The sequence below is a fragment of the Desmodus rotundus genome, chromosome 12, assembly GCF_022682495.2.
Source record: "Desmodus rotundus isolate HL8 chromosome 12, HLdesRot8A.1, whole genome shotgun sequence".
Taxonomy (NCBI): domain Eukaryota; kingdom Metazoa; phylum Chordata; class Mammalia; order Chiroptera; family Phyllostomidae; genus Desmodus; species Desmodus rotundus.
Genome location: NC_071398.1, coordinates 69767172 through 69782836, shown reverse-complemented (window position 1 = coordinate 69782836; position 15665 = coordinate 69767172). Strand labels below are relative to the sequence as shown.

General features: G+C 48.8%; 1 protein-coding gene across 3 annotated transcripts; it reads right to left on the bottom strand.

Annotated features, from left to right (window-relative positions):
* Nucleotides 1-1114: 1114 nt before the first annotated feature.
* On the bottom strand, nt 1115-15311 carry PGLYRP4 (peptidoglycan recognition protein 4). 3 transcript variants are annotated; one of them, XM_053916070.2, is made up of 9 exons: nt 14998-15311; nt 14318-14413; nt 13371-13469; nt 12460-12661; nt 11017-11135; nt 9590-9742; nt 8073-8271; nt 4425-4543; nt 1115-3370 (listed from the first exon to the last, which is right to left on the bottom strand). In XM_053916070.2, the coding sequence occupies exons 1-9, from the start codon at nt 15002-15004 to the stop codon at nt 3192-3194; spliced, it is 1173 nt and encodes a 390-aa protein (XP_053772045.1). In that variant the 5' UTR covers nt 15005-15311; the 3' UTR covers nt 1115-3191. The 3 variants fall into 3 exon arrangements, with proteins under 3 accessions (XP_053772045.1, XP_024426460.1, XP_045059827.1); XM_024570692.4 differs by having other exon boundaries at nt 14960-15309; XM_045203892.3 differs by lacking the exon at nt 14998-15311 and adding an exon at nt 14660-14917.
* Nucleotides 15312-15665: the final 354 nt, after the last annotated feature.

Genomic DNA, 15665 nt, shown 5'->3' with positions numbered 1-15665 from the left:
CCTGAGGGAAAGAACCTATGTTTTGTGTCCCCTCATTCTTAACTGGGGGCCTTAGTTACAATGGAGAAGCAAGTCAGGCCAGGCAATTCTGTGTGTCAGGCTAAGGGTGAGAAATGCAAACCCCTCAGCTCTGCAGGGGTTGGATGATTATCTGCCAGCTACGACCTGAGAGACATGGGCCCCATCTGTGAAGTGAGATTCCACAGTGAGAACTCCGCTCTGTGGTGGCCCACAGTATGTGTGGGATTCCCATTTGTTGGCCCACCTCCCCCTGCCACACTTCTGATCCTTATTCCCTCTCCTCTTCTCTCCTCCCCCTATCTTATTTGCCACTTGAACCAAAACCATCATATGGAATGAGTTATGATTATCATGTTATATTATACATTATATAATATATATCATATGATTATATATAATCAGTCAGTGGCTCTGAGCAAAATCACAGGGCAGTGGTGCACAAACCTAGTGTTCATTTATTTATTAATTTGCTCATTTATGCTTTTATTTAACAATTACTCATTCAGCACATACTGTGAGCCATGCACTGCCTAGCACTGAGGGTAGAGGCATGAATAAGACCTCTAATTTGGGGGCGATGCAGAGTTATAAACAACCATAAAGCAGGGGGCTAAGCAGTCCGACCTAACAGGAGGAGGCACAGTGTTAAGGGAACCTTGAGGAGTCTTCTGTCAAGGAGGCAGGTCCAGGGGTGGGCAGGTGAGCAGGGAGGGAAATTTCAGCAAGAACAATATTTGAAATGAACTCAGAAATCACAAGCATTTACTGAGCTACCTTAAGCCTGTTATTGACTAAGTAAATCAGGGTCTCTGCCCTAAGAAGCTCAGAGCTAGAAGGGGGAAGACTAGACCAGCCCACCCACAACTACCTTATAGAGCAGAGGGTGCCCCTTACAGCTTGAAAACACATTTTATCGGGCCTGAATGTTATTATTAGTTTTGGATTTCAATTAAATCAGTCATTATTATTTTAAAATCTGGAGATTTAAATTTTTAAAAAATAAAGATGTACTGGTATCTTAGCTCAGGCTGCCATAAAAAAAATGACACAGACAGAGTGACTTTGTAACAATAGAAATTTATTTTCTCATGGTTCTGGAGGCTGGAAGTCTAAGATCAAGGTGCCAGCGCAGTCAGGTTCTGGTGAGAGCCCTTTTCCTGGCTGTAGACAGCTGTCTTCTCACTGTGTCCTCACACGATGGGGAGAGGGACGGAGCTCTCTGATTCTCTTCCAGTGAGAACACCAATCCTATCACGAGGGCCCACCCTCGCAGCCTCATCTATGCCTTTTTGTCTTATAATGACATATAATATTAAACCTCAATTGTTTTCTGTTGCTTATTTTATATAAAATTAGTTTTCCCGAACCTTTAAAGGGTCTGGTTTTAAATAGCTTTGCTAACCACATCCTTCTAGAGCTTCCTGTTTGTCATTCTTGTCAGGCAAGTGTTCAAGGATGTGGTGGCTTCTATTCAGAGCTTGACTCCCTTTCCCACCTCTTATCTGAACTTTTTTCTTTTGTATCTCTGATCTATGACCTCTGTTAGAGTCTTTCCCAGATCTCTCCTCTTTAGCACTTTATTCAAGATGGAACTTTAGCTGCTTTTTTGAGAATCATGGGACCTGGACTGCTCCAGGTCCCGCAGATATCACCATGAACTCTGTTTATACACCTTTGGGGAGTGTAAACCCCTCTGAAGTCAGTTGCTGAGCTGTCTAAACTTTAGGTAAGTTCATCTTGGTCATTTGAAGTCCCAGATCCACCAGGCACCCTGCTGTCTCCTTCTGCTTCTTCCTGCACAGATGCCAAAACCGTATAGATCTATGGCATTTGGTGTTTGGTTCCCATCTGCTCGAATTTGGGGTTTGTGAGGAGACTGTCACCTAGTTGTGTTGATTTTGCTTGTGGATTTTTGTTTGTTTTGCTAACCTTGTTACTTTATGTCTTTTTATTGGAGGCAGGAGAGTATTCAAAATTTCTGCTGGTGCTACCATCTTCCACCACGCCTGCTTTGCTGTCGAATGTGTATCTGTCAGAAACAATGCTGTGAGACACCTTGACTGTGAATAAGGCATCCTAGATTTCACAGCTGCTGGTGCCCGAAGCACTGTGTGCAGGGTGGCATAGCCCCATCAAGTATCTGTTCCAGGGAGGACAAGTGACTAACCCTACCACAAGGTAGTCAGTCAGCCTGCTGCCAGATCGTGGCTGGATCTCCCAGGTAATAGTGCCAGTTGGCAACTGGTCAATGGCCTCTGCTATGGGCAGGTTGGACATTCAACATTAGTGATGGCCAGCTTGGTTTTGTGAAGGGAGATATATTGTGGTTGGGCCTAGGCATAACCTTCATCTCTGCCACAGGGTCACTTTTTGCATGAGTCCCTTGAGCAAGTACCCAGGTGGTTAGTAATAGACTGACTACAATCATCTTATCTACCTGATTATTATGATTCCACTCAGGAAAAAATACCTTTGATGAGCATTCATCAATGGTCTGATTTCACTCTTGCCAGTCCTTGGTCATGGGCCAAACCATTAGTCACTGCCCACAGTAGACAGTTGATAATCCAGGCAAATCAAGAAGCAGACATACAGCTTAAAGTTCTACTCACTTAGAGGGGAGTATTTGGACAGGAGGAAGTGGTGGAGGGTAGAGTTTAGGGGAACAGTGTGAGGATATCCCTGAAGATAGGGAAACAGACATGTGATAGGAAAAGAGAAGTAATACACATCTATTCCCAATTTACTCCTTTTCATACACATTTTTTCCCTTTTATTGATTCCATCTGTTTTCCTCTTTCTCTCCTCTCCTTTCTTCCAAACTAAGAACCAGGAAAAAAACCCAATATTTGTGTGTTTCCAATAACAAGTGGAAGAGCCCAGGCAGGGAGGGCTGCAGAGCCCCACGACTCTGGGTCTTCACTCAGCCTGATGCCCAGTAGGCTGAGGAGATGGATGCCAAGAGGAGAGAAAGGTAAAGACAAGGGAAGGCTGGGCCCAGACTCAGTGGGCATCCCAGCCCTCTAAGACAGGAGAGACATGATAGGGCTGTCAGGGGGTGGACACTAGGTGTTGAACCAAGGTGGAATGTGAGGACAGGGTGGCCTAGAGCTTGTGGAGGAAGTTGGCAGAGCAGTCTCCGAAGGAGCAGGGATCCCCCCTCCCCCACCTCACTGTTTGAAGTGGGGCCAGGTGCTGATGATGTTGTACAAAGCCTTGCCAGGAGAGAGAGTATTGAAAACATCACTCTGTCCCATCAGCAGGTAATCGGGAGTGAGGTACCCCTTGTCCACTGCACACTGGATTAGGGTCTGAGCTGCCTCCAGCGCTGCGACATTGGGTGGAGTACCTGCAATACACAGATAACCCATCATTTATAGAATTCCAGGCCATCCTTCCCAGAGCAGAACACATGCCTGTATACCCCCTAACCCACACCCACCACCAAGCTAGTATACCCACTATTGCCAGCCACCCTAGATAGGCAGACAGAAAATTAAGTTAAAGCTTCAGCACCAAAGTTCTTCCTGAATCGAACCAGTAGGGCATAGAATAAAATATGCAATGACCCTAGGATGCACAAAACCTTTATTCACTGCAAAAGGTTAGCCTGGTAGTTCTCTACGAGGGGCAATTTAGCTCCCCAGGGGAAATGTAGCAATGCCTGCAGATATTTGTGGTTGTCACAACTAAAGGAAGGATGTTCCAGGCATCTGGTGTGTAGAGGTCAGGGATGCTGCTAAACACCCTGCAATGCATAGGACAGCCCCATACCAAAGAATTATCTGATCTGGAACATCAATAGTGTCACGTTTGAGAAATTTTCTTTAGGCAAAGGTGTGCTTCCTGTACCCGTCCCTTGCCCAGCTCCATCTCTAGGCACATTCCTGGTCACCCTTTGTCCCAGTCCAACACTCATTTTAATATCAGCCTGAACCAGCCTGAGGGACATGGCCTCTTCTTTCCAGAGGTTCAGCAAAAGGCCCCTGAGTCTAAACAAACTCTGGTCAAGAGATCTGAGCAATGACAATTCTCAGTGTGCATTCTGGGTGCAGAGACAGGGGCTTACCCATGGCTGTGACAAATAAGGCAAGTGTCCTCACATCCTTTCTGTGGTGTAACTTAGAAAAAATATGCACAAAGAGCTTTCTTCTTCATCTTACATGTGCCTTGGATGTTGGGAGAGAGACATTTGATTGGGTATAAAGGAAGTAGACTTATGGTGGCCATTCTGTGTGGGGGTCACTTCTGGGCACACTCAGTTTAGTAAAAAGTTAAATCTGAAGCTGGGAAAATCCAGCAAATTCAGCCACTAAAATGACATCTGAGTCTGAGGCCATTGTTGTCCATGATGTCCTTCAAACATGATACAATGACCACTGCTGCTCAAAGCCTCCACTTACCTGAGAAGGTGCCCATGAAGGCAATGCCCAAGGCAATGTCATTGTAGCCAGGAGTGTGGGAGCCTTGGACATTCCAGCCCACTCCTTCATAAATGGCACCATCTTGGCCTACAAGGAAGCTAGAGAACCAAGAGGAGACATAGAGATCAGCATGAAAGGGAGGCAGTATGGCATTGTTTCATTCATTCATTCATGTCTTTACTCATCAGACATTGATTAGCTATTAAATTCACTGATTTCCAAAAAAGAGAGTCCTTGCCAGTGGCTTGCTGGTCAACCAGCTTTCATGAGCAGTGGGAAGGAAGGAAGCCCTGATTTGTTTACGGATCTCTGTGATGTAAAACTTCCACCTCGGTTGATCCAAGCTACCAATGACTGAACAACTGGCTCACAAAATTCCTGAATCTTTAATGACTGGAGCACACCACTGCACCCCAAATGGCTCTCAGACTATAAAGAAAAGAGTGACAGCTTTCAACCCCTGCAACCTGGCCTTTCCCACACCTCGCCAATGAAACTGTTTTCCCCAAGGTGACCTATGACCTCCTTAGTACTAAGTACAAAGTATATTTCTCTGATTTTCTTTTTCCTGATCTCCCTGTGCATTTGACACTAAGGACCTCTCTCACCTTCTTCAAGCACCCTCTCCCCTTAGCTTCCATTGCACTACATTCTCCCAGCAGTCTTCTCCAGTGGCTCCCCCTCAAACTCCTCTGCACCTCATCTTGCTATGCCTTTTCCTGCACATGGAGGGGTTTCCTCAGGACACTGCCCTCTATCCTCTCCTCCTCTCCCTCCACACATTCTCCCAGGACTAACCCATCTACTTCCTTCACTTCAGTTGCCATCCAGGAAAGTCCATATGTCCACACCTGGACCCACATTCTTCCCTACATGTTCCTCTTTCTGGGCTCCCCATCTTGGTGAAAGGTGCCACCATGCATCTTCCCATTGGCTCCAGCCAAGAGTACAGGCATCAGCCCACCTACTTCATCCACTTATTAACTGCTTGTCAACCGTGTCTCCCAACCATTCTCCCTGGTCAACCCCTTCATCCTTGGCATAAACCACTATCCTCCACTAACCTCTTAGATTCCACCACTGTCCCCATGACAGCTGCCACCCTCCCACCACATCACGATCCTGTCTTGCCAGCATTGCTGCACAGCCCTCAGGTGCATCTCACCACCTCCAGCTTTGGCTTTCACACTCCGCTTCAGAAGCTTTGAAGTAAGCGGCCTTTCTAATACAAATCTTACGTCAAACCCTGCTTTTAGTCTCTTGGCACAGAGTACAAACTCCCCAGCTTATGTTACAAGATCCTTCGTGGGATGGCCCATTTGCTTCCCTAGCCTTACATCCCAATACACCCCCTTTGGCATCTATTTTTAACATGATAAACTCAGCTCCTCAAAGTCACCATGGTCGAGCTGGCATCCAGGCCTTTCCATAGAGTTTCTTTTCCCCCTTCCTCCTCTGACTAGCTTCCTCTCAGCCCCCTAGGTCCTGGCTAACATGTTACTTATTTGGTAGTACTTCCCTCACACCCATTCTCCCAGCAACTGAAGGGAAAAGGGTTGGGGGGGGATGTAGAAGAGGATAAAGGGGGGATAAATGGTGATGGAAGGAGACTTGACTTTGGATGGTGAACACACAGTACAACATACAAATGATGTATTATAGAACTGTACATCTCAAACCTATATAATTTTATTAACCAATGTCACGCCAATAAATTTAATGAAAAAAATTTTTAATAACAAAAAAAGCAACTTAAGCAAGAGTTAAGACTGCCTCCTGTTCACACTCCATGTGTTTCCTCTCATAAAAGTGCACTCAATTAGGATTTATTTGTTTAATTATCTTTCTCCTTCACCAGAGTATCAGCTCAATGAAGGAGACAACCTTACTTGTGCTACACCTCGTGACACCCACAGAACCCACACAGAGGAGGCACCTAATCATGTCCCAGTGGATTAATTTATAGCATGTAGGTGTTCACTCTTGACCACAGACCATCTCAAGGTCAGGAAATAGCACAGTCATGCAGTTTTGAGGCAGAAGACACAATAAAAGGTCAAAAGCCAAGGGACAGGCAACTGCCCTCTGAAACCTGAACAGGGAAAAGGAAAGAACTTCCCTCAGCCCTTATTATTTTCCAGTTTAGGATTTCAAAATTTGTAGTCAATTTTCAGGTATCCACTCTAATTAAACAGAGCAATGCTGTGAATAATCCTAATAGCAAGACCTAGCAAAGCATCAAGTAGGTCCTGATAGATGATAGATGCTGGAAGAAAAGTTTCCTCCTCTCTTGGATGGATTGCTACTCAGATGGGGAGGGGAGAGGAGAGGCAGTGAGCCCAGAAGCACACAGCAAGAGTTGGTAACTCCATCTAAGGCAAGGCACTACATCGCTGTATGTGTTGCAACCTGCATGGAGGTGCTGGGCTGGGGGCCAGATGGGACTGAAATTCAGCTCCACTAGCTAAGCCATGAGTGCCTTAGAGAAAATGCTCCTTTGATTAATGTACAAATATGCCAACTGGGCTAGTGGTGGCACAGCCTAAAACAAGATTTTGTGTGATAGTTTCTGTTGAGACATTAGATGGTTCCTCCCACTTCCTCTAAGGCTGGTCCTCCCCATCTCACCCTTCACCCTGTCCCTCCTGTCTCAAGTTAGTGTGATCCTATCCTGCTAGTATCCTCCAGAAATCGTATCTGTGAACCCTGAGAGCATCCTTCAAGAAGCTTCTACTTTCCCACAGGTTAGTTTTCTTTATTAAAGGTATTTGAGCAACAATTTTTCTAAAAATTCCTGGCTGGTGTGGCTCAGTGGATTGAGTGCTGGCCTGTGAACCAAAGGCTCCCAGTCAGGGCACATGCCTGGATTGCAAGCCAGGTCCCTAGTAGGGGGTGCACAAGAGGCAACCACATATTGATGTTTCTCTCCTCTTTCTCCCTCCCTTTCCCCCTCTATAAATAAATAAATAAATAATTTTTTAAAAAGGCATTTCTTTATCCACCCTAAAATTTTGGCAACTATGAATAAATGACCCAAGAAAAAATTTTAAATAAAAAATGTCCATACTACCCCCCCAAAAAGAATTGCAGACCTTGGCATTAGAGAAATTAGAAGATATTATGTGGGCTGCCCCCTGCCTTCAGATAGGAAAGCTATTCTCCCTGAGGAGGCTGATAGTTTCCAGGTGCAGAGGAATAGCGCAAGTCTACACTAGGGAGACAAACCTCAGGTTGCAGCCAAACTGAAGGCACAGCCTGAGCTGCTGAGTAGTGGGAGACAATTATGAGGAAAAAGAAACAACTTTAGATTATCCTTTTTACAGATTTAACAATCTTGCATGCATATGACTTCCTCTAATAAATTTCAGCAGATCCTTGGCCTCCATAATGTCAACATATGACCTTGAAAAGGTCACATTTTGAGAACATGCTCAGGGGGAATGACTATTCCCTAGCTATACCTTAACTAAGGCGCACCCAAGGTTTATGTGAGAAATCTGTGATTACACATGGGGCACCTCTTGTGCAATGGGCACTCAGGAAACATTAGTCCCCTCTCCCTTCCTTTCAAAGGTTCAGTATCTGCTCCCAGGGGATAGAAACCCACGTGTCATCAGATCCACTTACTTATATGGAGTGTCACATGAGTCATATCTGTCCATGAGGAGGGACTGCATAGTTCGGACGAGCCCGCGGCATTCCTCAGACGTGTTGCAGGTTCTCTCCGCAGTGTGGATGATAATGGCGTACTTAGCTGGGAGGGTCATCTTGGGGCAGTGGGTCTCCCTGGCCTCCCAAGCGGACCGAGGTACAATGTCAGGGCAAGCTGTGTGGGGGCCAAAAATATAGGGACGTGAGGATTGATTGTGCCCATCCATGTCAACCACCTCACCAGTAAAGGCCGATGTGATCCTCAGGATCCCCCCCACATCCGCCACCCTCTGGGCATCCTGACCTGATCCTGACTGGAACTCAGGAGAGCCCAGCAGCTCTCAGAGTGGCCTACCTGGGAACAGGTGTGTCAGCATGGAGAAGCTGGGCTCAAGAGGCAGGAACAAAAGAGCCACAGTTTCTGACCCAAAAATCAGAACCCAAATGACAGTGGGACTATTGATTCTGAGGGGACATGGATGCTTTTTATTCCAAGGACAGTGTATTTATTTATCTGCATGACAGTCTCATCTGCGTGAATGTTTGTAGGAGAGAGAGAGAAAGAGAGAGACATACAGACAGAGGCAGGGGAGAGAGAATGTGTAACAGGCCCCTTTGGAGAACTCACTTGAATTTTCATTTGAAAGCATGTCTTTGGAAGTCACTTGTAATCTATAAAACTGTTCATCAATGTAGGCAATTATTAATATTGATAGATGGCATAAACCCAAAGGCAAAGATCAAATTTATTCAGAGCTTTAATGTAATAGAGCTAAAGGCTTTAAAATTTTATTAAGTCCAAGAAAAGGCTGAAAGTGCTTATTAACTATGGAGAACAAGCTCTCCATGGCTGACCAATTTTGATGTTGCTGCTTATTGAACTTGACACTGACCTTTTATTACCTGAGTGATGTGAAACTCCCCCTCTAAAATCAGCATAAGGGGAGACTCAAGCACCCGTCTGCTGGTGCTGTTCCAGGGTTTGCACCCAGAGATGTGCGTTTGTGCTTGAGCGTTTGTGTCAGATGCATGCCCTCTCCATGGCTTTTTTCCCCCCACAGCACTTTTCACCAATTAACGCACCAAATTTCTCCTTACTCATTTGCTAATTGGCTTTCTCTACCCTCTAGTTTGAAACTTCATGAAACTGAAACTGCTTCTGTGTGTTTTGTTGCTTGGTGCATCCTCAGTGACTAGCTCAGTAAAGAACTGTTGAATGGTTGAAGGAATGAATATATTGTTGAAGGAATGAGCACATATATCACACCAGGCACGATGCCATGGCCCCAACACTCCAGAAATCTGAGGGGCAACGTGGTGACCTGGAGAGCCCTTCTCAAGGTTTGACTGCAGTAAAGTTTCAGACAGTTGGGTGACCAGTTGTTTATCAGTAGGAATCCAATGAAAGCCTGAAGGAAAAGGTTGCCCCCAATGGCCATTTGAAATTAGTAGGGGTGAGTCTAGAGGGAGGCCCAGAAGGTTGAAAGTCTTACCTTTCTTGGGACTCGCCTTCTGTAACGGGACCAGGCAGTTCTCGCCTTTCACGAGAAATGGCTGAATGTATATGGGGGATAGGTGGCCCTTCCGGACAGCATAGGCTACCAGGTGCTCCATGGCTGACAGGGCAGCAGGGCTGGGACTGTGGCCTGCAAGAGAGTGACCTGTGGAACACCTTGGCCTGGCCTGAGTCGGGGGGCTGTGGGGGAAGAACAAGGTGCCTCACCAGCCCCTGCGTGGCTGTGGCGGTGGGGGGAAGAAAGGGGAGCAGGCTCATTTCCAGGTCAGAAGTCTGAAAGTCAAGGGTCTGCCTGGACAGAGCACTCAGTGATGCAGGATAAAGACCTTTCCCATCGACTGCCAAGCCTTCATCCATCCTCTCTCTGTCCCTGGAAGAGCTGAAGGCAGCACCATGCTCAAGAGTGCCCAGCTGGCCGGGTCAGGGTTTCCCATCAGCAGGGGCCCTTCCGGGCAGGTGCCAGACTCTTTACCTGCATTAACGGCTTTAATCCTCACCTGAAGCCTCAGAGCTGGCTGCTATTTTTAACCCCATTCTTCACAAAAAGGAACTTGAGGCTCCAAACAGTGATGGGCTCAAGATCCCATAGCTGACAAGGTGACACCCACGTGACAAGTGGTCACATAAACAAGCCAGGATGAACAGAGTCCTCTGGCATGCCAGGACCACTGTGGAGCTGGAAAAGGAAGATGGGAGCTTGTGTTCTGATTCCTCTCCTTGCAGCTGAGTCACCTTGGGTCATTCACCTCTCTAAAACTCAGGCTGCACGTTGGATAATAGTGATCATGAGACTTATCTGGACTATCGCTAAGGGTGTTGGGAGGGGACAGTGAGAAATTGGATATGCAAGAAACGTGTTAACAGTTAACAAATCCTATGGAATGGTCCTGGAGGTTGTACATTAGGGCATGGGGGCTGGGGGACAACCATAAGACTAGGAGGAAGTGGAAGGGATTCAGGGAATCAGAGGCCTCAAAGTGGTTTCTACAAAGTGTACGAAAATCCTTGGAGTAAGATAGCTGGGAAGAGGAGGCGTCGGTCAGGAAACGGGGAAGCATGGCATGGTGCTACAGAAGTGTCAAGGTTAGAGAGGAAGGTGTGACAGTCATTGACACGGAAGTGAGAGCTGAGGCCCAGATCCTTCCAGGACAGGAGCAGGAGGAGCACAAGGCTGCAGAGAGAAGGCTGGACACCTCCCCTGTGAGAGGCCAGAGGAAGAGGACCTGCTCCAGAGAAGAGAACCAGGCCGGGAGGAGGACAACCAGCATGTCCTGCCACAGAAGTCAAGGGGAGGAGAAGTCCAGGAGAGTGGGTCATCAAGGAAGTATGAGGAGGAGAAGACACCTGAGTGTTGAGAAAGAAGCAGCGAACTCTTTGGAGAAGGGCAGCTGGGATGACCATTACCTTCCTTTGTGCCGAAGAAGGCAAAACCCAGGGAGATGTTGTTGTAGCCCTGGGTGTGCATGCCTTGCACACCCCAGCCAACACCTTCATACACCCTGCCATCGTCCCCAACCAGGAAGCTGTGAAGCATGGAAACATGGGTTCAGAGGTTGGTTCTATGGCACATTGAAAGAGAAACCACTTACCCAGCCTCCAAAGGAGGAGGGCTGGGACCATGGCCACTAAAGGAAATTTGCATGGACTAGTCCCCAACAGCGGCTAGGCGAAGTCATTTATACTTGTCCTTAGAACTCAGAAGGACCCACTCCCACACTCCCCACCCCCTCCCTTATTCAGACACCTGGGTTTCATCATCCTCAGAGGGAGAAAATGTCTGGAGCTAGCACAGACCCAACCACACAATGTAAGGATTCTTCTCAGTCCCCACAGTTCCTCTCCTCCTTCCCCCAGAATGTATGTTCTCTGTGTAATCTCCACACAGGCTGCCCATGTGATTTCTCTCTGCCAGGGTTCTGTCTTACAAAGACTTCCCAGGACACAGATGTGGACTCAGGCAGTTTATCTGGGAAGAGATCCCAGAAGCCAGAGTGAGAGAGCAAGGAGGAGATAGAAGAAAGAAACCCAACAAAGTGTGGGAGTTGTGCTGGCTTCACAGTGGCCACCTGAGTGAGGCTCAGTCCCCTCCACCCCTGACATGTGACCTAACAAGGAACCGTGTACATGCACCTTAGAATTGTCCCTCAGAAGGGCTGGGAGCTGAGGAAATTACCCACAACTCCTGCCCTGCAGGGACGCATTACTCACTGCCCTTCACCACACAGGGCTTGGGTAAAAGCCTGGAGCAGAGAAAAGAGAGGCACTGGGCACTTGAGATATAAAACCTTCGCCGTGCACAGAAACTGCCCACAACTAGCAGAAGTCAGAGGCCACGTGCCCTTGGCCACAAATCAGGTCTACTAGAGTGACCAATAGGGTAAGAGGTGGAACACGCAATGGGTAAAGAGACTGTTCTAGGCCACATTGGTCTCCATAACTGTCACACAGCTTTGTGACTTCGAGGAAATCAACCTCCCTACCACGGTCCTCTTGCCCACAGCACAGAGATGGCAATGCTTGCCCTACCGACCTCACCCGCTATTGGGAGCAAGTCACTCCTGTGCATGGAGGTCACTCATAACCTGCAATGTGCTGTGCACACTAGGTTTGGAGAGGTTAGAAAGTACAATCATTACTTAACCTTCCTTGCTTCCTTTTAGAAGATCCCTGAGTCAAGGGCCTCATAGAATTTCAAAGGATTTGAAAGTTTATAGGATTTTTTAAATCTTTTACTCATTATAAACCTGATATAACCTCAACCCAGAAAGTCAAGAAATCAGATGAGAAGGGGCAGGAAGAGCGCCCTAAGGAGCAGCTTTGACCCCGTGCTTCAGCCCAGTCACTTACTTGTAGGCCACGTCACACCAGTTGTTCTTGTGCACGTGATGGGCCTGCAGCTCCCGCACCCTCTGACTGCAGGTGGTCTGGTCATGACACTCCAGTCCGGGAATGTGGTGTGTGACAAGGAAACCCACCAGCATCGTCAGTGGGGTGTTGCAGCCAACAGCTCCTGCCCCCCACTCCTTACGAGAGACCATGGTGGAGACATCTGTGGGGGGAACCATAGGAGGGGATGTCACTCAGCACACCTTGCCCCATCATTGCGACATTAGCCCTCCCGGGTCAAGCGTGCCGTCATGGGCTGTGTCTGCCCCGTGCTGGTGGAGGTGCCTAGGAGAAGACCTTCAGCAGCAGCACATTCTCCTCTTCTCACCTGCACACCCCCACCTCACCTCCACTCACCTTCAACACAGAGTCTGCTCCTGTACAGATAAGCCTGCATGCTTTGCTCCCCATCCCAGGCAGCACGCTCCCTGCTGTGCCCCCGGGGGCATCTGCTTCCCACCACTTGCCCTGAAGAAAGCCCTGAGCACCCTCTTGGTCTCACCTCACATGATTGCCCTCTGTGCGCACTGTGCTCTCCAAGCGTTTTCTCTGTGACTCTGACCGAGTCCTTTGTCCTGACTGAGCACTCCCCAAGGGGGCTACATTTTCTCCTCAGCCTGGGGGCTCCCCACAGGCAGGACCTGGTAGGGCAGGACCCTGCTCCAGTGCAGACCTGGCCTCTCCCCTTCCTGGTTCCTGTCCCCTCCTGGCACCACCACACCCACCAGGGGCCAAGGCATCCTGTACAGGTAGTTTGCCAGTGCCCTTCTCTGCGCCTCAGCCCCACTGCCCCCGATCTCAGCCACTGTGCTGATCTCAGAGACATCTGGTCATGTAAGGAACACCGACGCCAGCCCGTTCACCATACAGACCCAGTCTGCCTTTGCCAGTGAGCTGGGAGATGTTGCCAAACAGATCCTGGAGCCTCTCTGACAACTGCTTGACTTGTGTTTTATCCCAGGAGGAATCACCTGCAAAGGAACGTTCCATTTTGCCTGGGTCCTCGAGGGGCCCAGTACCAGCTCCCTCTGCCTCCCCAGACCCCATCCCCTCCAGGAACCTCTCTGGGCTGACCAGAGGACCACCTCCAACAGAAGCACGCGGTGCTGTTTTCTCCACCGCCAGTTCCAGGTAATCCCCCAGGAAGTTAGTTGCACAGGCAAGGGCAGGGCATAGGAAACATGTCTTTTCCTCAAGAGCTACATCTACACACACAGTTGGAAAAAAAACAACTGGAAATGTATCCAGGAACTTCAAAACCGCAGTGTCCTCTCCTATGTGAATTTTACCTTAGCGAAGCGATGGGGAGACTAAGTGGAGGAGGGATAGAATAACCTGCAGGAATAAAGGCAGTTCCTGGAGGCCTGGTTTTGGGGGCATTTGTGATGCCCTTGCTCCTGTGTGAGGGAGCATGGGGATGGGCATCCCTACCCCCAGGGACTTTCTCTTACTGACAAGCATGAACCCCAGTCACAGGCTAGCCTCTGGTTAACATAACAAATAGAATCACTGCCCCCAGCTGCGAAGTTCTTCCTGTGAATTACAATATCTCCTATCATCCCCATAAGTTTAGGAGACCATAACATTATCTCAATTTGCAGGTGGTAAAATTCAGGTTTGAAGAGCTGAATAACTTGTTTAAAATCATTGCCAGAGGCAGGGCAAGGATTTGAACCCAGGTCTAGAGATTCCAAGTTCTGGGCTCTCAATGCAAAGCTATTCTTTCTCCACATGGAGAGCCAGCACTTAAAGAAACCTGTACTGAGACTTTAAAATGATCTTACTCAGTTACTCTCTGATTCAATGATGGAACACTTACCCCAGGCCCCGAGACCCAGAGTAGAGAAGACAAGAAGCCACTGCAGCATCCTCACGTGGTCCAGGGACACTGGCAGGGAGAGTGTGGACTGCGGCCCTGGGAGAGGCACAGACAGTTGACCTGACCTTGTCCACTCCTCGGACAGGCACCACCCACTGCAGAGCACCCTGTCTGCTTCCCACCAACCATGGGCCTCCTGAGGACCAGCACCCAGTCAGACTTCTCAGGGCCTCCAGTACGGGTAAGCTGCTCATCGAATAGGTAAACACCCTCATCCTGTTACCCTGGGCAACTCCATTTCATTGAGGCCCTACTATGTACAGGGCCTGTGTGGATACTCACACATGCAGTCTTGTCTAATCCTCACACCAACCCTGCAATGTAGGATTGCTGACCCCCATTCTCATAGAAGAGAGACGTAAAACCCAGGAATACGAGAACCAAGAAATCCAAATACACATGCGTGGGCCTAGTGCAGAGACCTTCCCAGCTGGGGATGGGGTAGGGGGTGAAGGGAGTGGAACAGTCCCCAGTTCTGAGGCAGAGGAAATCTGATCTTAGCTCTCCATCTAGTGGAATCCAGTCCCTTCTTTGAGAGAAGGCTTCCCAAGAAAAACCACTCACACTCACACTCAAAAATACCTGGGGATCCCGTGCAGGTCAGGGTGCAGGCGGCTCACCCCTCATTGGCTGCTGGCAGCTCTTCCCTTTCAGACTTGGCTTTGGCCCTGCCCTCCTTGGCCAGCCCCTGCCTCCTCTGGCCTTCGCTCTCCCGGAACTAGAGGGCACTCCCTCCCAGGAATGGAGCCTCTGGCTCTGACTTCTCACAGAAAAGCTGGGTCCCTAATAAAAGTTAAAAAGGAGAAGGGCAGAATTCTGAGGCTCCAAGCCTGCTCCCTCCACAGTACCAAGGGGAACTTGGTGAAACCAGACTCCAGTTGAGAGCAGGGACCCGCCCTGTGAATAAGCCCAGGTGCGTCCTCCCTGGGAAAGGACAAGATTGCCCAAGCCCCATGAGCTCCTTCCTCATCCCAGACTTCAGGAAGCCCAGCCAACGTGGGGGTGTCCATGGGACCTGGGAGTCACGTCCCACATCTGGGAACTTCCTGTCCTGGAGACAGATCTTCACCAGGAGTGTGAAGGCTACGGGTGGAGGCCCCTCACCAACACCCTGCCCCACCAGAGACTCAGTGGGGGCCGGGGGAGAGGTGTCCAGTGTGGCAGCAAAGAAACAGAAAGATGTATTCCAGGAGGCAACTGCTATACCCACTTCTGACCCTGTAGCCTCCCTGCTGCCACACCCCCACCCTCAGCACCCACTGTCACCACCCAGGAGCCTCCCACAAAC

What these genes read in the sequence shown, in the direction of transcription:
- PGLYRP4 (XM_053916070.2), bottom strand. An exon ending in TCATGTGACACTCCATATAA is followed by an intron (nt 4,544 to 8,072) that starts GTAAGTGGATCT and finishes TTGGTTCTCTAG; the next exon opens with CTTCCTTGTAGGCCAAGATG. An exon ending in CTTCATGGGCACCTTCTCAG is followed by an intron (nt 3,371 to 4,424) that starts GTAAGTGGAGGC and finishes TGTGTATTGCAG; the next exon opens with GTACTCCACCCAATGTCGCA.